At 40.8% G+C, this 21,011-nt stretch overlaps 1 protein-coding gene across 1 annotated transcript in view; it reads right to left on the bottom strand.

Moving 5' to 3' along the window:
• Positions 1–1,069: 1,069 nt before the first annotated feature.
• The window catches only part of XRN1 (5'-3' exoribonuclease 1), a 42,672-nt gene continuing 22,730 nt past the window's right edge, over positions 1,070–21,011 (bottom strand). The window contains exons 25-42 of the mRNA XM_056849790.1: positions 20,561–20,707; positions 19,177–19,266; positions 17,461–17,596; positions 15,730–15,786; positions 14,857–14,989; positions 13,398–13,467; positions 11,931–12,156; positions 11,349–11,447; positions 9,671–9,766; positions 9,466–9,580; positions 8,569–8,630; positions 5,719–5,841; positions 5,409–5,556; positions 5,044–5,225; positions 3,713–3,826; positions 3,486–3,600; positions 1,489–1,649; positions 1,070–1,393 (exon numbers count right to left, since the gene is read on the bottom strand). Coding sequence (XP_056705768.1) covers positions 1,091–1,393; positions 1,489–1,649; positions 3,486–3,600; positions 3,713–3,826; positions 5,044–5,225; positions 5,409–5,556; positions 5,719–5,841; positions 8,569–8,630; positions 9,466–9,580; positions 9,671–9,766; positions 11,349–11,447; positions 11,931–12,156; positions 13,398–13,467; positions 14,857–14,989; positions 15,730–15,786; positions 17,461–17,596; positions 19,177–19,266; positions 20,561–20,707 — 2,377 coding nt within the window. The 3' untranslated portion in view covers positions 1,070–1,090. The remainder of the gene's footprint in view (positions 1,394–1,488; positions 1,650–3,485; positions 3,601–3,712; positions 3,827–5,043; positions 5,226–5,408; positions 5,557–5,718; positions 5,842–8,568; positions 8,631–9,465; positions 9,581–9,670; positions 9,767–11,348; positions 11,448–11,930; positions 12,157–13,397; positions 13,468–14,856; positions 14,990–15,729; positions 15,787–17,460; positions 17,597–19,176; positions 19,267–20,560; positions 20,708–21,011) is intronic.

Raw genomic sequence — 21,011 nt, 5'->3', positions numbered from 1 at the left:
TTTTACCTCTCCAGTATATAAAGCATGAATGGTGTTGTAAAACATTAGATTACAGGAAGTCAGCACAGCCGAACCAAGGTAAGGGTTGAGTCTTTGAGTGAGACTGGGCTGTCTGCCATCTTCCTAAGAAAACCATAAAATTTAACCTACTAGCCTAAAGACACACACTTACTTCGAATAATAGAGAAGATCACTCATACTTACAAAACAACATTATTTTAGGAGTCATGGTTGTATAGACTAGATTCAATGTATATATATATATATTGTTACAGAACGAAGTAATACAGCCTTTGAAATAATTTTTATTTTAGGGACCATTCTCCACCTGCAATGGAAACCATGTGATGGTTAACTAGCAGCCTTTGCCAAACTACAACTTGTAAATTATGTGGGTGCCTCTTAACATATTCACATTTATACCATTATATAAATAATATCTGAAGCATTTATTCTGCTTTTCCCTGTCAAAGATTCATTAATGGTGCCATTTTAGTTAAGACTATTACAATTATTCTAGACGATGCTCTCAGCTCTTATGCAGCTTTGGCTTGGCTCCTACAAATGAATCTACATAAAGCAAACCTGGCAGCGCCACAATAGTTAAATTCTATTCTCACTGCATCAGATCAAAAGAGACCTGAAAACGAAGAAACAAAATATGCAGGTTGCATACAAATAAATCACTTTTTAGAAGTTATGACATCATCATTAAAAAGGAAACAATATAAACAATCATGCTAAATATTAACTGAAGCCTCTCCTCTCTTGGTTAAAAGGAGGCAGTTTTGAATTAGGACTGCCACATCAACATTATTGCTCCTCTCTTGGGATAGTACATTAAAAGCCACTTTTTAGAGACGCAGGCACAATGGATAGAATAGTGATCTTAATTCTGAGTTTCCTGGCTTTCTTCATGCCAAATTAAGCTCTGTAGCAAACATACTTAAAAAAAAGAAAGCTGCAATTGACAGTAAAGATTAACGATTCAAATACCCTTCAAATGATTATGCCTAAAATTCAAAGTAGTATTTACTAATTTTATAACACTGAGAGAAAGAGAAAAAATAAAATCATTAATCTTCCATACTTATTCTGAAGATTTGGATACACCAAAATTGACAGCTAATTTTCTTGGCTTTCGCTTGGCGGAAACATTTGGCGTTGATTTTTTATGAGATGCACTGGGACTTGAAGAAGCCATTTTCTCTTGAAAAACTATGGGGTGAGCAGCTTGAGAACATCTTAAAGGATCTGAAGCAGCATCCTGTGGATTTAGTTTTGTGCTGTCAGAAGACATTGGCTGTTCATTCTTTAATTGCACATCTTGAAGTGTACCTGAGAAGTCCTTAGAGTCAAAATGCATCTTGCTAGCAGCCCTTTTTTTAGTTACCTTTAAAAAAAGGCATTAACTGTTATTCTTCAAAACCTTGAGAAGCATTCTTAAAAACAGTTTATATACACTTGTAGAGCTACTGTCAAACTTACCTGCAAAGGTATAAACTGGTTGTGTGCACCAACTGGACCAGTTCCTGCTACTGGCAAATTGCCAGGACATGAGCCAGGATAATAAGGTTTGCCATGAACAGGCAATGGTGCTCCCCATGGAACTGGGCCAAATGCATGAGATGGTGAAGGAAATATATTAGCTGTGAAAAGAACAAACTTTTTTAAAAAGATTCCACTATCGTTGCAAATGGTTCTGTGTAGTACAATCCTGCCATTCTGCAATATAAAGATGACGATTTTCCAGTTCAACACAAACTACAGTGATTCCTAGTCACATACTGATAGTTTCCTCAGATAAACAGAACGTTTATACACTTTGCGACCTATGGATGAAAAGATAGTTGCTACACATTTTATGCTCCATGAAACAAGCCACTGTGTGACTTGACACCTTGATGTCTGAGGCTTTCTGATACCATGGGATGTCTGTAACATTTGACTGATCTTTTATTTGGTTTTGTTCTCAGTAAACAAAGAAGCCATAAATATGAGCAAATGGTCATTTTCCCCAACAGTAACTACACCCCCTCAGACTATGCAAGCTCCCCCACAAAATCTGAATTATGTATGTGGGTCCTCAACCACCCCTGAATCATACTGTAACATATATAAGGAGCTGTCTAGCACAGACTCCTGCATCACAGCTTGAGCATTATGCATCTAATTGACTGGAGAGCAAAGTATATTCTTCATGGAACCCAATGGCCACATTTATGACAAGCCACTATACAACGTGTTCTTCAACCCCCAAAGGCACTGCTGAACTATTTGTTTTCTCGCCTAATTCAATCTTTTTGTCCTGTAATGAACAATAATTTTCTAGCACTGAAGAATGCAGAGGAGTTACATACACAGACATACATTCAGCTGTGACATGACTGTTCCACAGGGATAAGGAGAAAGTAGTGCGGGAAAAAGAGCTTTTTCCAATTAAGAATTAACTGTTTGCTGCCCTCAAAATCTATGAAATCATTAAAACATTTTTAAATTATAAAAGATACAGAACGGGATTGGCTTCCCCATCCTTCTGCTCATACACACAAGAGAAAGGAATGATCTCCGTCACTATCGCCTTCCCACTGTCAACTCCAATGCTTAAAGTGACACCATTCCTGACAATCCTCCACCTGTGTGGAGCAGTTTTTCAAGGGTTACAGGGGAGGAAAGGAACATGGAAGTGCTCATGTATCTTTGGATTCAACTCTTTAAAAAAAGTCTAGGTCTGAGCAGAATGACAATGCATGCTGACTAAAAATGGGACAGCCAAAAGACCATATTAAATACAGAGACGTTGCTGCACAGTTATATACTGGAAGACAGTTGGAGAATCTAAAATCTCTAACTCCAAACTGAGGCTTGTAGGAGCAGAAGGATTGTTAGCATGATTTTGGAATTTTTCAGCATTCCCTTTTAGGAAATGATAGCTTTTAAAAAAATCTCTACCACATAATTTCTGAGGCCTGCTTCCCTGAAAAGCTTTCCTTCTTAAAAGAGAACCATGTACAGACTTGTTTTGAATGAAGGATCTACATTCCAGTGTTTTAACTAGGAAAGGCAACTGGTTACCACATCTATAGCCATGGTTCTGGAGGAAAATACAAGGAATTTAGACTTTAATTTGCCACAGCCAACTAGCAACCTTGGACAGTTGAAGAAAACTTTTGTAATTGCAGGTTGTTAGAAAGCTCTTGCAAGAATCACCCAGCCACAAAATAAATATTTCCAGGAAAGATAGGAGAGAAAAACCATTCCTTCTTAATAGAAGTGGCAGTGAAAGAACATAGCTCCCAAAACCACCAGCATTGTAGAGCAAGCAGAACCAGAAACTGGAAGGAAGTGGGGGGGAGGCTTCTCCTACCAGAAGGGATGTGAAGTCTCTACCTTGTTTGCATGGCCTTCCCTAGGGAGCAAGCAGGAGGAGTAACCCAATCACCTGCCTCCTCCAGTGATGGAGAACAAAGCATTCATACGCTTACCAGCATGCTGAGTGAAGACTGGAGGAATGGATCCAGGTGGCATAAGGGCTCCCATCTGTTGATAATTTGGAAATACTGGAGGTGGAGGCAAAGGGAAGTTCATCCCAATAGAGCTCTGTTTAAGAACAAATGTTGAATGTTTATGAAACAGAATGAGATTAACCAGCTAAAAAATAGAGATAGCGGTATTAAGATTAAAAAAAAAACATTTTGAATACTGGTCTCACCAACTGTTGTAAAGCAAAAAGTGCAGCTTTCTCTTTGGCTTCATTTTCAGAATGACACTGAGGTCCATGTATTAATAAGCCATTTGATAGCTTTACCTGACAAACTGTCATTGTCTGTAGAAGAAAAATAAGATGCAACATTTTATTTTCAGCATTCAATACACAAGATAAAGATCCACAATTAAACAGAGTTATTACATTGGTGGGATGGGGAACGGAACATTGGACTTATTGTGCTCATTGCTATGGGTCATTTTGGTGGTACATACAGCACTTGGGATGTCATGATCTACTTGTTCTGTTTGTGCCCGAATCCCAATCCAATCTTCCAAGATCCATGGGGGAGGGGGACAGGGCTTGGTCAACGAAAGCTACCTCAGGCACCCACTCAAATGGCGGATACAGTCTAAAGACTGCAGGGGGAAGGGCCATGGCTCAGTGGTAGAGCATCTGCTTGGCATGCAGAAGGTCCCAGGTTCAATCCCCGGCAACTCCAGTTACAGGATCATGCAGATGATGTGAAAGATCTCTGCCTGAGACCCTGGAGAGCTGCTGCCAGTCTGAGGAGACAGTGCTGACTTCGATGGACCAAGGGTCTGATTTAATATAAGGCAGCTTAACGTGTGTTCACTAGCAGAGGAAAGGAACAACAAAGATCTCCGAATTGTGACTGGAGAAACAAGTGTGGAGGACAAAGACTTCTTGCAATGGCGGCAAGAACTCAAGGAGAGAGGGCGTGCTTCTCCAGAGCACGTGATGGTTTAGGTGGGAAAACCGTCCCGCTCTCTCCGGAGGGGAGGATTGCCCCCCTGCACAGCTTGGAAGCTAGAAAATTCTACTGACCGCAGGCCTGCGCTCAGGCACAGTCCCAATATGGGACTGCACTAAAGACAGAAGATGAACCTTTGTGATGATGGTACTGGCTCTGTTGCGTCTATGTCCAGAAGGTACTTTATTGCGTTCCTGCCTCCTAGGATGATGGAAAGAGGAGTACCCAACCGTGCCAGGATGTCCTCCTCATCTCAAATGAAAAGAATGCATTGAATTTGCCTTTTAATGCTGTATGGCAAATCAAGTTTCTTACTAGAGTTTAGCCAAGAAACAGACACTAAAAGCACTGATAATGACTGCAGTGAAAGGAGCCTTCAACCTAATACATTTAAAGTTTGGGGGAGACATATACCAGCTCCTAGAATGCGTATCGCAAGTCCCATGATTTATGCAGTTAAAGCTCAGTACTAAACAGTTATCTGTTCTGGAGTTTCAGGGGTTGAAAATGATGGTGTATTTGTTCAGATCTCTGTAGAGGTACTATTTAAAGCTACGCTTACCTGTGGAGTTCTGAGGAATGAGAACTCTGGTTGCAGCATTCCAACAAGAGAACAGATACGAGAAAGCTCCGACGCCGGTGTAGATAGCGAGCCTGGAGGTCCAAAAAGAGGAGGGCCTCCAGCTTCCATAGCTTGTGGGTTCTGAGGCCCTCCTGTGACTGGGGATTTGTTCATGAAAGCAGCTATCAAGATAACATAACATAAAAATGAACACACAGTATCAGTGCGGGGATGACATAAAATCACCAAAATATCACTAGGTGTTTAAAATTTATTACTTACACAAACAAAAAATTTTTTTTTAATGTACAACATATATACCCAAAATTCTCTAGCAAAAGTAAACCCACGCTTTTTGTACATACCCATCTTTTTTGTATGCCTCTGTTGTGGGGCAGGTCCATAAGAATCCTGCTTACAAGTGGAAGTAGAAGCTTCATTAATCACTGTCTTAGTTTCTGCTGTGTCAGAACTATCTATCTTCAAAATTTCTTTGAGCATTTGAGTTCCTTTCTGTTAAAACAAGAGACTGAAATTAAACAGCAGTATTTGCCGACAGCAAAAATCGAAAGCTTTACCACACAAGTCTGTGAATATGTTGTATTAATCTTCGGCATGTTATAAACAGGAACCAAGCAAGTTAATGTTGTAGCTAAAGCAATACAACAAACAAACCATAGCAAAAGACTGAGGAGACAGATGCTCTTCATTTGATGCCTCCTTGGAATAAGTTGATTGCACTTCCTTTTCTTTGGAAATTTTCAAAGTTGCCAAAAGGCTTTCGAGTTCAGACCCATTCTAAGGATTATAAGCAGACAAATATTAATTAGAAGGGCACCATCCAAAAAAGGTTAAACATGTTCAAATCCCACTGAAATTGATACAATTTAAACACAACTGTGCAGTTTAGTCCACTTAAGACTAAAGACTGGAGACACATGTATTCGTTTCACTGTTTGGAACAGTTTTGTTCAAGCATACCCCCCACTCCTGTGCATGGAGCCAACTGCAATACGGCCAGTGAAGAAGGAAGACTGTGCTAACCAGGAATTCAATAAGCACACTTGACAGCAATGTGGACATTGGGGTCATGTCAAGGTACCATCAAAGGGGGGGGGGGAATCAAGTAAGGCTCAACTACAGAAGATGTTATAGATCAGCTGTCCTATCCCTTTAAATGTCCATTAATAGCAACCATAGTGGGAGTCCTACTGGAATTTGGGCTGTGGTGCTTTCCCCTGCCTAGTTCCCTTGATGAAAATACCTGGAATTATCTGACATGATAAAAGAAAACTTACTCTAGCTGAGTTGTAAATTACATTCACAGTTTATTCTCCAGCTTTACAAAAAAGGGTTAGGCTCTCATTTTAATTATTCTGTAGCTTCACCAGATATATTTACACATTTATGAACTGCTTTTCCACATTAACTCAAATAAGTTAATTTAATTAGATGGCAACTGACTGAGTTGTTAATAATGTACACAATGGGTTAGAGCCTATGTATGTTCCACAAACAAAAGCAGCTTTTTCCTTGCCATCTCCTTTTGTCAGCAGCCTCTTGTGATCCTGAAAAGGCATGGGGAGGGGGAAGATTCTCCCAAAGAAAACCCAGAAACCTTGGGGGGGGGGCCCCCTGCGGTGAGAGGATTTGGGTAAGATCACTTCTCCACGGATCATCCAGAGCCAACTCTTGAGTATAGCAAATCAGGGCAACCACCTGGGTGCCATGCTTGGGGTAAAGGCTCTGTGTTCAAGTGCCCCACATTCATCTCATTAATCACATGGGTCACATGTGGTCAGGGAAAGCTATCCCATGACTTTGGGACGAAAAGCATGCACTAACATGCACTTTTTGCACAAAGCTACCAAAGATCAGCTAGGTGGCTGCCCCAAGCCTCAAACGGTTTGCCAAGTAAATGGAAGACTTGCAGGACCTGCAAGTGCCATTAAGGGTGGGGGAAGAGTGGGGGGGGGGGTCTTGACCCAAGCCCCACACTGCTTTAGGGACAGTCCTGGGAGTATATACAGAATACAACCCAGAATATTCAGTGTATAAAATAATTTCTAACACTTTGTTAATTTTCATAGCATGTGAAAATATTTTTCTGTTTGCAGACAGGAAACTGAGGGAGCTTGCTATTGACTTGGTAAGGGCAATTGTCGGATTTACGATGAGGCAAGCGGGAGAGAACTCAATAACAGTTCACATTTAGAACTTCTTCCCCATAACTGCTGTTCTTGCGCCAAGCCTAATAAAGTTGCCAAATTAAAACCGCCTTTTCCCAGGCATTTGAAGGGTGTTTGGCTGTTTTGGTCAAATTATTTTATCTTGTTTCATCACTTCCCTGATATTTACTGCTGTTTTCCCTTATTTTTATCGTCATACTGCATTTGGTTTTAGATATGACTTTTTTCATACTGCTGCTTTTTGCTGCATTTTTAATTGATATATTTTTCATTTTTTACATGTTTCCTTGCAAGTTTTTAGCCGAGAATATTAAATAATAAATGTTTTCAATAACAGATGAAGAGGTGGTCCCTGCTGAGGTCCAATTCCACATGGGAAGAAGTCATGAAAAAATGCAACTCTTGTCTTATTAAAATGTAGTGAGAATACACTTGCCAATTCTTTTCCTTCTCAGAATATACTCAGGTGCATTGCTAATACTTACTTGTACCTTCTCAGTTATACTGGCACTATCAACTGCGGGCTTTTGTTCTAGTGGTATATCTGGACCTTCATTTCTCTTTAAAAGCTTCACATTACATTTATTAGCACCTGGAAAATTCTGATACAGACAGGAATGTTACTTATGTTTTAACATCTCAACGCTAGCTTAAAAATAAATTCATTTTAAAAGGCAAAAATAGAAGCAGTACAGGCCTTTTAGCATCGTATGCTTCCTACACGTGAATGGACTGCAACAGTGTAGTAGCTTATATAGCTTAACACTTGGCAGTTAATTTATAGCTTTAATTTTCTAAAAACAGTCAATACCAACAGAGGAAAAAAATGGTGCAATTTAAGTGGCTGCAACTTCACTAGCTATGCAAGGCAATTATACTCCAAAAGCATTGTTTTCATAAATACACACATGAACTTCTCTATGTGTGTGTGTCGATATATAGCAATAAAGAATACATTGGCAAGGCATCAGAAAAGTTGCTATCAATCTGAACTATGGTTAAGATGGGAAGAGCTACTTAAGGCATCTCAAAGGGCTTGTGACACCCAGTGCAATCTTTGCTCCCCACCTTTCCTTATAAAAAAGATTACTCTCAAAAGAAACGTGAGACCAAACACACACACCCGGCCATGCATTGTAGGGTAGTTGGGATCCAAGCTCACAATTCCATGAAGACTGGCAGTAGGCTCTGTATACTCATCCCTCAGCATGGCTCTAGAAACAAAAAGGCCTCAACTCTCTAATCTAATAATGTCTTCTCATTAGCATAACCACAGGAATCTGGGAAAGAAATTAACATACCAATAGTTACCAGAATCAACATACAAAACACTTACTGGTTTATTTGTTATTTTATGTGATTGACCTTCATTTCTTGGACATTTAGGATCTTCTTTGGCTGTAACAAAGTTCACAATATTAGCCAAATAAGCAAAGACAGATGTTTTAAAACTGATGAGAAAGGCAAAGCTATTTTGTCCAAACCTAGGGTACCTTTCACCATTTCCTTCCTGTTCTTTCCCCTTCAGAAAGTCTGATAAAAATGGATGAAATCTAGGTGCAAAACTATAGCAGAGAATCTCAACAGTGCAAACCCTTCATAGAATAAAAGGTAGGATGTTGGAGGGCAGCAAAAGAACTGTGCTAAAATGAATACACTCTACTATAAAAAGCCAAAATAAATCACACTACAAATAACCATCAAAATATCAGAATCAGTCAATATCCCCCCCCCCCAAAAAAAAAACTGGCAGGGAGGGCTAGGCTGGCAAAAGCATCATATATTCTCCTGCTTGAGCATTACGACTATCAGAGTTGGAAGATATCTCCAGAAATCAAATACTACTGCTTTCTAGAACATACAGTGCAATCCTCAAGTGGGGGGATTACCGGTAGTTTGGAGCCAGTGTGACCCCTGCACTGGCGTTAGTGCCACTTGTGGCATGAAAATGGGCACTAACGCCAGTGTTGGGGAGCCTCAAGGCAGCATGACACGGGGCACTGGTGGAACCTCGCCAGCAGCGTTTCTCTGGCACAGGGGCTTGTGCTGGTGCTCTATGCAGCAGTTTCAAGGGGCTTGGGGAAAAACTGATTTTGTAATGCAGCTGCACCTCTGCAAGCCGTTCAGGAGGTGGCAGGGCTGTGCTGTCCCCAGTGCACTGCAACTACCCCACTCAGGATTGCTCTGTAGATGTCAGAGATTTAAAAACAATCTAAAAAATAATAGTACTTACACTTTTTAAATGACTCTTGTTTTCTTTGCTGGCCTTTGAAGCTACTCTCATTGAAGCCTGGTTTACAGAACTGGCCGCCTGCATTTAACTTTATATATTGAGGCACAATTCCACTCTAAAAAAAAAATGAGATTTTTTTTTTATTTGAAATATCCTGCACAGGAGTTTTAGTGCACATTATACACTCTTGGGATATAAAACTAACCTTCTCATGTCTACTTTGCTGGGTAGGCTGAGACTTTCCCGAGCTTTGCAATGATTGCCAAATACTGCAAAATTCATCATCTTGTTTACTGTGAGCCTAGGAAAGAAATTTAAAAAAAAAAAATCAACAACAACCTTTTTAAACAAAATGTGCCATATCATGAAGTGTGGATTTTAATGACCAAGAGAATGTAAGGACATCTCCTGCTTGCTTTCTGGGGCTCTCTCATGTATAGATTTCTTCCTTCATCATGCTTCGTACATAAACATAATCTCTGTGTGTACACAAAGTCTTTGTGTGTCTGTGTCCCCTGCACATGTTCCTTACTGTTGCTTCATAATGACATTTTAAGAGGTGTACGTTGCATTTCTGTGTGATGTCTCATGGTAAAATAAAAATAATCCATAAATTAACACAGGTGCAGTAATTAAAACAGAAGCATATTAAAAATTCAGGAAATCACAACAAAATTCTAAGCAAAACAAATAAAGCCAAGAAGCCATAAAATAAATGAAGGCCAGGGAAAGGGGTGATGGTGGGGAGATGAACCACCACTACCAAAAGAAAACAAACAAACCGGACAGACTTTGCCTGGTGCAGATGATGCCAGGAGAATGCATCACTTCATATCTTCTCTTGTATATACTGCACACCTAAGTCCCATACAGGGGCCTCCCAATCCTCTCTCTCATTTTTAATAGATAAAGGACCCTCCCTCATTTTTGTTCTCTCATATACATTAATCTCCCAAGCCCTACCTAGTGCCCATTCTTTGTTGTTACTGCCCCCCCACATACCGGCACTGACTTTGCTACAGTATTCACAACTCAGCGTACCTGTCTCCTTCCACCCCAAACCTGCAGCCATGTTAGCTACTACTGCTTTTTCCTTTGTAGCTTCTGGGACTGGGAGGGATGTTCCCATGCAGAGCACGCTGAGTTTCCATTTAAGTGACCAGAGCCTTTTCAATCGATTCAGTGTTAGTTGAATTGGTATGTTCCAAAATTTAGACAGCCCTTCACAGGACATTCAGCAATGTGTTCTACAGTGCCAGCTAAGAAGGTAGCTAATTGTTGCTGCCTTTCAGCTAAGCGATATAGGAAAGTTGCAGACTACAAACTGGAAATGGGGGGAGGTCATACTGTTTTAATGCTGATAAGCCCCATGATGAGTCTGCTCAACTACTAAGTAGGTAAAACCACAAAACAGTTGCATCTCTTTATTTTCTAATTTTGGATTTCATTGGTTCTTATAGGTTATCCGGGCTGTGTGACCGTGGTCTTGGTTTTTTCTTTCCTGACGTTTCGCCAGCAGCTGTGGCAGGCATCTTCAGAGGAGTAACACTGAAGGACAGTGTCTCAGTGTTACTCCTCTGAAGATGCCTGCCACAGCGGCTGGCGAAACGTCAGGAAAGAAAAAACCAAGACCACGGTCACACAGCCCGGATAACCTACAAGAACCAATGAACTCTGACTGTGAAAGCCTTCGACAATATTTTGGATTTCATATTTTTTATGAGGCTACTGCAGCTTACTTTTTAGATAGCATACCATTTAATATGATGCATAGATCATGGTTTGTCACTTTAACATTTACTTCCTCTTAAAAACAGTTTAAGCCTCCCCATCTAAAAGTTAACAGACAGCTACTAAAAGGTAGAAAGAAAGTAACCACTTACTTTATATTTCTGATTGCCACCTAAATAGGATCCTTTCTGGAGAGAACTGGGGTTCTGATTTTCAGACTTGAGACTGTTTTGCTGCCGTCCATTCAACTGCTAAATCATAAATTGAGAGTAAAGAAAAGTAGCTTTTCACTTGTTTTCCAAATAGTTAATTTAGTTATTATCATTTTTATTATTATTTAGTTATTATCATTTTATCAATGTTCATAGAGCACTTGTACACAGGAAAATTTATCAGGAACAGTGCAAGGTCATCTCCATACATGCTTTGCTCTACCAAGTGATGGTACTGCATGAACAGATTTCAGACACAAACTAAAAGAACATCCCCAAAACACTTCTGTCAAAATATTGTCCTCCACTTTCCCCAGCACCCAAGAACAGAGTTATGATCATTCCATCTACTATCTAGTGCAAAGCTGGATGCATCCGAGCTGGTTACTATGACTGTAATCAGGAAACATTGTCTAAAGTTTACCACAAAAACCAAAACATTTAGCTAGCACCCACTGAAGCCAAGTTTGAGCAACAGCTCGATTTCTGTGACTTAATTTGAAGAACTAAATGTGGACTTACTCGAGTTGGAACAAAAAGGGAACGAGGGGAATGGTTGAGGCCTCCTAGATGTGCTTTTTGTGAAGACACAGAAAATGATTCAGGTGAACATGACCGGTAGGGACTCACAGCTGGTTGGGGTTTGACTATGGCTGTTAGCTTCTGGTTTCCTGTTTCAGACCGATGGCCATGAGAAAGATTAATTAAGGCACTGGCTGGCATGCGGTACCCTCTGGCAAGTGAGCACCTAAAGGAAGAGGGAAAAAGGCTAATAAGGTTTTTGTGTTAGTTATGCTAATTGCTCACAGTTATTAAGCGGCCAGGTCAAATGTGGGTAGCAGATTTTTGAAATCTAATTCCAACAACTCTTATAATGCTACAAATGGAAGGTAAGATGAATCTAGCAATGCATGTAGAACTCTAACCTAAGAAACCTGGGTTCAGAACCCTCTTTTATGAAGACCACTGGGTGGCATTATGTTTTTTACTTCCTTATCTATAAACCAACCAGAAAAATAACCAGGAAAAAAGGAAAGGGGGGGGTCCCACAACCAACCCAAAAGGCAGAAAAACAAAAAAAGTTTAAGAACATAAGAAAGGCCCTGCTGGATCAGACCAAGGCCCATCAAGTCCAGCAGTCTGTTCACACAGTGGCCAACCAGGTGCCTTTAGGAAGCCACAAACAAGACGAGTGCAGAAGCACCATCCTGCCTGCGTTCCAAAATAATAGGCATGCTCCTCTGATACTAGAGAGAATACTGTATTTTTCGCTCCATAGCACGCACCTGACCATAACACGCCCCCCGCAGCTGGCCGTCGGGGCGGGGAAAGCTGGCTCGCGCTGGAACGACGCCAGCCAGCTCTGTGCGCCCCGCCTGCCTCCCAGCTGGGAGGCAGGCGGGGAAAGCCAGCTCGCGTCGTTCCAGCGTGCCCAGCCAGCTCTGTGTGTCCTGCCCGCCTCCCAGCTGGGAGGCATTAACTGGATGCCTGCAAATGGCGTGTTCCCAGGACAAAATGGGTTTGGAAGCTGCCTAAATGCAGCTCCGCCCCTGGGAATGTCTCCCCCGGAGAAACACTGCCTGAGAAGCAGTGTTGGCATGTGAGGCTCACGCTGTTGTGCCGCTCCCCGGTACTGGCATTAAGTCACCCTGCACCAGCGTCTGTGCCACTCTGGATGGTCCAGAGTGGCACTTACGCCAGTGTAGGCTGGCTCCTGAGAAGCTCCGCCTCCCCCTTCAGAATTGCATGGTATGTGCATTAGATTTCTTCATGATTTTTCCTTTTTCCTGCCTCATCTATAAAATAACAAGAGTAACTTACTGCTTTTTACAGTGTACTTGTGAGAATGAATTAAGGATTGTTAAAACTTGCTCACTAGAAATGCTATCAAAATTGTAAAGAACAGATTTATGTGCTATCATTATAGCTTTTCCTACAAGCTCATGTATCATACTAAAAAAAGATGTTCCTAAGTTTATCTCTACAAACCTAATTGTTAAGCCTCCGTGAAATGCTTCATCAAACAATACTTCATACAGCACATCCGATTCTCTGCTAGCTGAAAAAAATACGAAGAGTACAATAAATATTCACCAGGGATGAAATTAGGTTCTAAGGAAGAAGAGTTGGTTTTTACACCCCAATTTTCTCTACCTTTAAAGAGTCTCAAACCTACATAGTTTGAATATAGTTTTATTTAGGACTGCATTTGACTGATTTAAGTTTTTAAAATCTAAATGTGGCCCTGCATGTGCTTTTATAATTGCTGTTTTACTTATATTGTTTTTAATGTGTTTTTTAATAATCATTATATTGTAAGCTGCCTTGAATTCTGCAAAGAAGAAAGGCAGCTAATACCGTATATATTCGTGTATAAGCCGACCAGCGTATAAGCCGAGGTGCCTAATTTCACCTCAAAAATGGGGAAAAATTAGGCACCCACGTATAAGCCGAGGGTCGGCTTATACAACCCCCGGGTCGCCCTCCCGCCCGGCCTCCCGGGCCCTCCAGACCCACCCCTAGGGGGGAGGGGAAAGAGCCCCTGAACCCCCTACTTACCGGGAGAGGCGGCGATCAGCTGGCGGCGGCGGGCCCCCCCGGCACGCAGGAGGCCCTGCAGGCCGCTCCTGGCCCGGGGAAGCGCGCTGGAGGCGGCGGTGCCCCCCCCCCCGGCGCGCAGGAGGCCCTGCAGGCTGCTCCTGGCCCGGGGAAGAGCGCTGGAGGAGGAGGCGCCCCCCCCGGAGCGCAGGCCGCTCCTGCAGGCCGCTCCTGGGCCGGGGAAGCGCACTGGAGGCGGCGGCGGCAGCGCCCCCCCCCCCAGCGTGCAGGAGGCTGCACAGGCCGCTCCTGGACCGGGAGAAGGCGCGCTGGAGGCGGCGGCAAGTTCCCCCCCTCCCTCGACCTACCGTATTGACCTGTGTATAAGCTGAGTTGGGATTTTTCAACCCTTTTTTGGGGCTGAAAAACTCGGCTTATACGCGAGTATATACGGTAAATAAAAAGTTAAAAAAATATAAGTAATCATGGAGTAGACCACTGTCAAAGCAGATCCGGCTCACAAAAGTTTAAGCCACAATAAAGTTTTACCTTGAAGGCGCATGAGACTATTAGCATCAAGACTCCTCTCAGCCCCTAAAAAATCTTACATTTGTGGCATTTAAAGAATGTCTCTGTTCCTGGGGGGGGGGGGGAATCTTGCAACCAAACCTGATGATGCATCTTATTACTCTTGCACCTCTTTTCCACTTGTGTAAGGACCTGTCATATTTTGTAAAAGTGCTACATAAAGAAGCTAACAGCATTAGCACATTTTACATGTAAGCAAAAGTTTACATCATAAACATTTCAAATAATGCATTTTCTGTAACTTGATTTGTGTTTAATAAATTATTTCCACATTCTTTTAAAAGCAGAGAATTTGTCCATATATCAGTGATGGAATTTTTACCTCCTTTAATTCCAATTATGGTACCACGAAGACCAACGGGAACTGAAAAGCCCTCTCTCACATTCACAACACGGTCAAACAGTCGATATTCTGCATCTCGGTCTGGTACTGTTCCATGCTGCTGTTCTAAAGGCTGGTAGGAATCAAGACTAATGAAATTACAGCAAGTCTCCAAACGTGAACTACTTTCAAATTTCACAACATATGCCACTAAAATTAAATACATTGGGTTGGACAGAAGCATAACTCTCCCCTAACTCCAGCAGCTGGAAATGCTTCTCCAGGGGATGGAGGATCCCCAGAAGCAAAATGAGGGGAGGTTGGAGTGCTGCTGTGGGAGAGGGCAATTGAGAGAGAGAAGAACTTTGTGCACATGGATCTTATTAACGGGAACCAATTCAATGTGTCAAAACCCAGATGAAATGGTTCAACTACCAAAGCAATCTCATAAGCAATAATTCTGTTATCTAAGAAGCAGATGTATTAGATTATTAAGGGGAAAGATCTCAACGTGTTTGAAGTTAATTTACATCAGTACAGTCTGCATTCTTAATGAAACTACTGCTGGTCTACACAGAGCAAGTTATTGATGGCATTTGTAAGATGCTTCATACAACACATCCAGAATTATACAGTTAAAACACACACACACACACCCAAACAAGCTAGAAGTACCTGCTGTGAGGGTAACATCAAGGTATGCTTGCTACTATGGATGAGGTTAACATTGGACTATAATTGACAAATTTACTACTGAACATTTTAATTAAGATGATATGTCAAGGTATGACAGTCCAAAAGTCTTTATAAAGCATGAAAAATCCAATTTTTGTCACATCTTACAAGAGCTGTAATTAAAGAGTCAAAACTTACTCTGTATAATAAGTGGGGTTTCACGGTAACACGTACTTTCTTATTACTTTTTCTTTGCTGAGGGAATAAGAGATGAAATATAATAAAACAAACCATTCTAGGATTGCATAACCTTACAAAAAAGTAATACTTTTCAGCACAAAGCAGCAACCTACTTACTCTTCCCTTCTATACAACATCACTCCTATTCGATACGCAACTAATCATGCCTAGAGATTAATGCCATCTTTGGCCAAGGAGCCTTATGCAACAAAATACTGGTATTAGGAGAAAGACTATCAGGACTGTTATGGACATCTCAGAAGTGAGAAAGTCTAATATATCATATAAAATCTGATCTTCTAGAGGCCTCTAATTTCCCCAGACTAAAGGGAATTTATTTGGAAGATACAACTATAGAGATTGGAAAGGGAGACATGTTTGGTTTCCAAAATGCAGATAAAAATCCACATTCCAATAATTTGTGCATAGTGTGAGTAGCCGGACCCCTCCTCCATTAACAGGGTGCCATTACAGGTACAGGACCCCAGAACTGGCATAAGTGCATGTCATAGGCAGGAAGGCAGTCGGCAGCTGTGCATTTTCCCATGGCCCAGGGAGTGCCTGGCTGGACAATGGGGCTGGCAGATCTTCATTGTCTCACCTTCATTGTCTCATTCAATCAGCGCTCCACTAATCAGCAGACCAGTAATTGCACTATCTACACCAATCCTGGCAATCATTCAGTATTCAGGAGAATGCCCCAAGTGATCTGTTGCCCTGAACTCTCATCAAAGATTCATACCTGCAACTATCACAGCAATCATTATCCAAGAGAGTCATTCAGGTATTCTTGTGCTTCCTGACAACCTATGAAGCCTCTCCTTCTCTTTGGTCTGGACCCCGGAAAAGTAATCATTTCTTTGTCACTGTCTTACCTGCCAGTTACCTCATACCACATCAGGACCCATTTTGGGTTATAAATATTATTCCTTTGGCCATTCGTAGTGTGTTTGTGTGCCTTGGATCCCGACATGGATCAGGAAGTAATAATACAGGATTTACTCAACACCTTGATTCTTTCTTCTGCTGCTAATGATGGTGTGGCCCTGACTTCTTCACAATCACTCTCAGACTAATCTAACTCCCAGGGTTGGTATGTGGATATAGAGGACAACCATTTGCACAGAACTGAGCTCCTTGGAGGACTGGCGGGTAATAAAAATTTAACAGATTAAAAGCCTTCCTAAACAAACATAGCTTTTTTGACTCAATGCTATACATAATTTCACTGGAAAACTGGCTTGCATACAACTGATCAGGCCTAATAACCATGTAAAACTGCCAACATCCAAGTTACTGTAATTTACAAAGCAGCTTACAATTCAAAGTTAATCAGCAATTATTTTGCCAGTTAACTGAGTACAGATTTCTAACAGCACTAGTGGAATCTGTCCTAAATAATTTACTGTCCCATTACTCTATGGGGGTTACCGCACTTTGTATTCCCAGCGATGTATTAAGAGTTTGAAAACGTTATAAAAAATACTGTTCGCACTTTGTTTGGCCCCTTTAGCTGTGAAGACGTCTTCCAACCATTTATTAGCCATGGTAGCCAAAAACCCTTTTAAAGCGATTTTTTTATAACATTTTAAAACTCTTAATACATAGCTGGGAATACAAAGTGCGGTAACCCCCTAAATTGTTCTTATAAAACACATCTGTATTTCCTCTGCCATTAAAAAAAAGTACCTTGCACTTTTCTATTTCTTCTTCAATCTTCTCAACAATAGCAGCATCCAGAATTTGTAAATCGCAAGAAGATCGAGAAAGAGTACTAACAGGATGAGCCTTTAGCCATGCAACGATTTCTTGAACTTTCTCGGCACTAGATTAAGAATTATTCCATATTAATAAACATCCCGAAGAATTATATTTACAGTTAATTTTTACTAGGATACAGAAACATTGTTGGAATAAAGCCTGTACAGCAGTTATCCATTGTATAGCAAATTCAATTGCTGAGCTTGCAGACAGTTGAAAGTACAAAATTTAGTTTGCCTTGACTAGTTATATTTGTAACCCAATAATTATTTACTTGCTTACTATAATTATTTGCTATCCCTATAATTATTAGGGTAAAGACCCTAATGCCTTAAAGCTGGTTATGCTAGTAAATAATTTTGCCTTAAAAAAAAACAAAGCAAGATCCCATCTGATAAAAATCACTGCCAAAAACAGTTTTCCATTACTGTAGCACAACTTCAGCTCTTGTCAAACTTCCCTTCTTCAATAAACACAGAATTTGTTTGCAGTTTACTACAGTACTTGAGCATTTTAAGATTTCTGATAAAATGGGAGATGAAATGTTTGAAATCTCCAGAACTGCACAATCAACCTCTTGTGAAGATTTCCAAGGCTTTTCAGTTTACTAACAGTTAAGTATAGGTAGTATAAGAGTTAAGGACCATAATTTCAGATTCAAGAAGATGGAAGTCAATTCTAGTGTGTTTGGTGGGCATTTCAGTACATGGACCTGAATCCTAATATTACACAATCCTAATGTTACACAAGTAAGACCCTGGAACAGCACGGGGTTCAAAGTGGAAACAGGGAACTGCTGGAAACCATGGCCTTTACTCCAGTGGCACAAGTGACTTCCACAAACAGAAAGGAAGTCAGGCTATAAGCCGTAGGATAACTGTACCTGCCTCATGGATTCAGAAGATGGTACTGGTATTGGGTTACAATAATAATGAGACAAAGTTGTGTGATGGTGCAGTATCAGATTAGGAACTGGGAGACCCATATTTGAATCTCTATCATGTAAGCTTGGTGGGTGATCTTGGTCAGTCAAACACACTCTGTTTAACCTACCTCAAGGATTATTCTGAGGATAAAATGGAGGACAGAAGAACTATATAAGCCACTTTGGGTTCCCAGGGAGAAAGGCAGGGTATAAATGAAGTAAGTAAATAAATAAATAATGATGATTAACTAATGTGCTGTTGGATTGGGTGAAGAGAATGGCCTGAACCATCCAAACTTCAAATATTTTCATAAAATCTTCACATAAAGTTTATTAGCAGCTAAACCAGATGTGTTTTATTATATTGTGTCAATCAAGAAACCCTTAAGAACAACTTTAGCTTACAAGTGTACTTACTGCTGCATAGTCTACTTGCATTAATGTCACTATGAGCAGTGCAAACACTTATCACGGGGGGGGGGTTCCAACCCCGAACACATGTGATTAGTAAGGCAAGAGGTAATAACACCAGTTTGGTGGTTATAACTGTTTGGTGGTTACTTGTAGCCCAATTCTAGCAAGGGACATCATGTCCACATTCCCAGGGGACTGATGCGGACTTTCCCCTGAATATGGAATCTTCTGCCAAATCCAAAGTAGCACTCTGCATGTAGACTGCCTCAATCCAGGAATTTATCTAAAAGATATGAACTTCTTACCCATTCTCTTCTTCACCAGGCCAAATATCATCTTCATAGAATATATCTTCTTGACCGTTTTTTGCTATGTAGCTGAAAAGTTCTGGGACCCTAATAAATACAGAAATATATTTGAGTAAATTTCCCATACATCTCTGTTCAAATTCCCAAGATCTCAATTTATTGGCAGAGCACTGAGTAGGTGAAATGGAACAGAAGAGTACTGAAAAGTGATTTGGGATCCAAGATGCAATGTGTTGGAATATGTTGGGATATTTTTACTGCATAGCTGATCTCAAATGTAAAAAGGTAAAGGTAGTCCCCTGTGCAAGAACCAGGTCATTACTGACCCATCACGTTTATTAGGCAGACTATGTTTATGGGGTGGTTTGCCATTGCCTTCTCCAGTCATCTACACTTTACCCCCAGCAAGCTGGGTACTCATTTTACTGACCTCGGAAGGATGGAAGGCTGAGTCAAACTTGACCTGGCTACCTGAAACTGACTTCCGTCAGGATCGAACACAGGTCATGAGCAGAACTTGGACTGCAGTGCTGCAGCTTGCCACTCTGTGCCACAAGCTCCCTGATCTCAAATGTAGCATGATGAAAATCCAGAATTCAGAACCAAGACTACTCTCTCTCTCATTAGCATAACGTGTTTGGATCATGGGAAATATGTCCTGTTCAGCATCCAGCATGCTGTCAGCACTTGGTAAAATGTTGCTAATCGTACAATAAGTTGGCAATTATACAGCAAAACAAACAACATATAAGAATGACCCACAGAATGCCCCTTGGTGCGAGGCTTCTTGTGCCAGTGGCAGAAGGCTCCTTACAGCCACGGAGTGCAAACTTTGGATCCAATATATTTTCCAGGGAGAACAAAGCTTAGCAAAACCTATTAAGATCACAATTCCTTGCCATTTTTATTCTTCTCTCTTTAGAAAGCATTAAATCAGAACATACACTAATTTCAAAATGGCTGAGGCAAGCTATTCAACAAGGGCAGATGTGCTGACTGCATGGTCAACAAATCTAAACCTTTTCTGCTGGAAAAATACTCAATTATGGGGAAGTGAGAGAAAAATCAGGAGAGGTATGGCGTTTATAAACTTCTATGTTACTGGCAGATAAAGTGAGATACAACAACCCCTCCCTGTTATCAATTATTGTTGCCAGAATATCTGATAGAGTGCAGAAAATATTTATCACTGGCTGTATTCTGTATTTTTAAAAATTCAAGGCTGCCTTCCCCACTAACATAGGCTCAAGGAAACCTGCTTAAACACTGCTGATATAAATAACACCATCAATAAAATAGATATAAATGCATCTAAAATACTGCACTTAATATTAGTTTGTACAGTGCACTGTTACGATGCAAGATGTATCCAATTTCATACCTTTCTAAATATTCAGCAAGGAGTTGTTCTACTGCAGAAGAATACATCCACTCATTTCCAACTTTCTTTGTATACCCAGGAACTTCTTCATTCTTTTTATTGAATTTTAGGTTCAATCCCACATTTGCTTTATGGTCTCCATGTGGACTGCAAACAAAAGTTAAATCAAGTTGGGGGGCATATAAGTAATCACAGAGAAAATACATTGTTGATCTTGTTTGATTCTTCCCCCCTGTTCTTTAATTGATATTTAACTACCCACAATGCTCCATTCATTCCAAAGGGCAACAAGATACTCAGTTCTCATCAAGCTATGGGGGTGTCTCTTTTTCTAGTTTACAAATTCATATTTTCTGCATACCTGGAGAGTTTGAAAACTATGCAAAAACTCAAAGTTCTCTGTGGGTAGTTTGTTTTAATGCTATAGTGATAGGCATTTATTCAAAGTTTG

Source organism: Euleptes europaea, chromosome 5 (genome assembly GCF_029931775.1).
Source record: "Euleptes europaea isolate rEulEur1 chromosome 5, rEulEur1.hap1, whole genome shotgun sequence".
Lineage (NCBI taxonomy): Eukaryota > Metazoa > Chordata > Lepidosauria > Squamata > Sphaerodactylidae > Euleptes > Euleptes europaea.
This window is presented reverse-complemented; position numbering and strand designations above follow the sequence as displayed.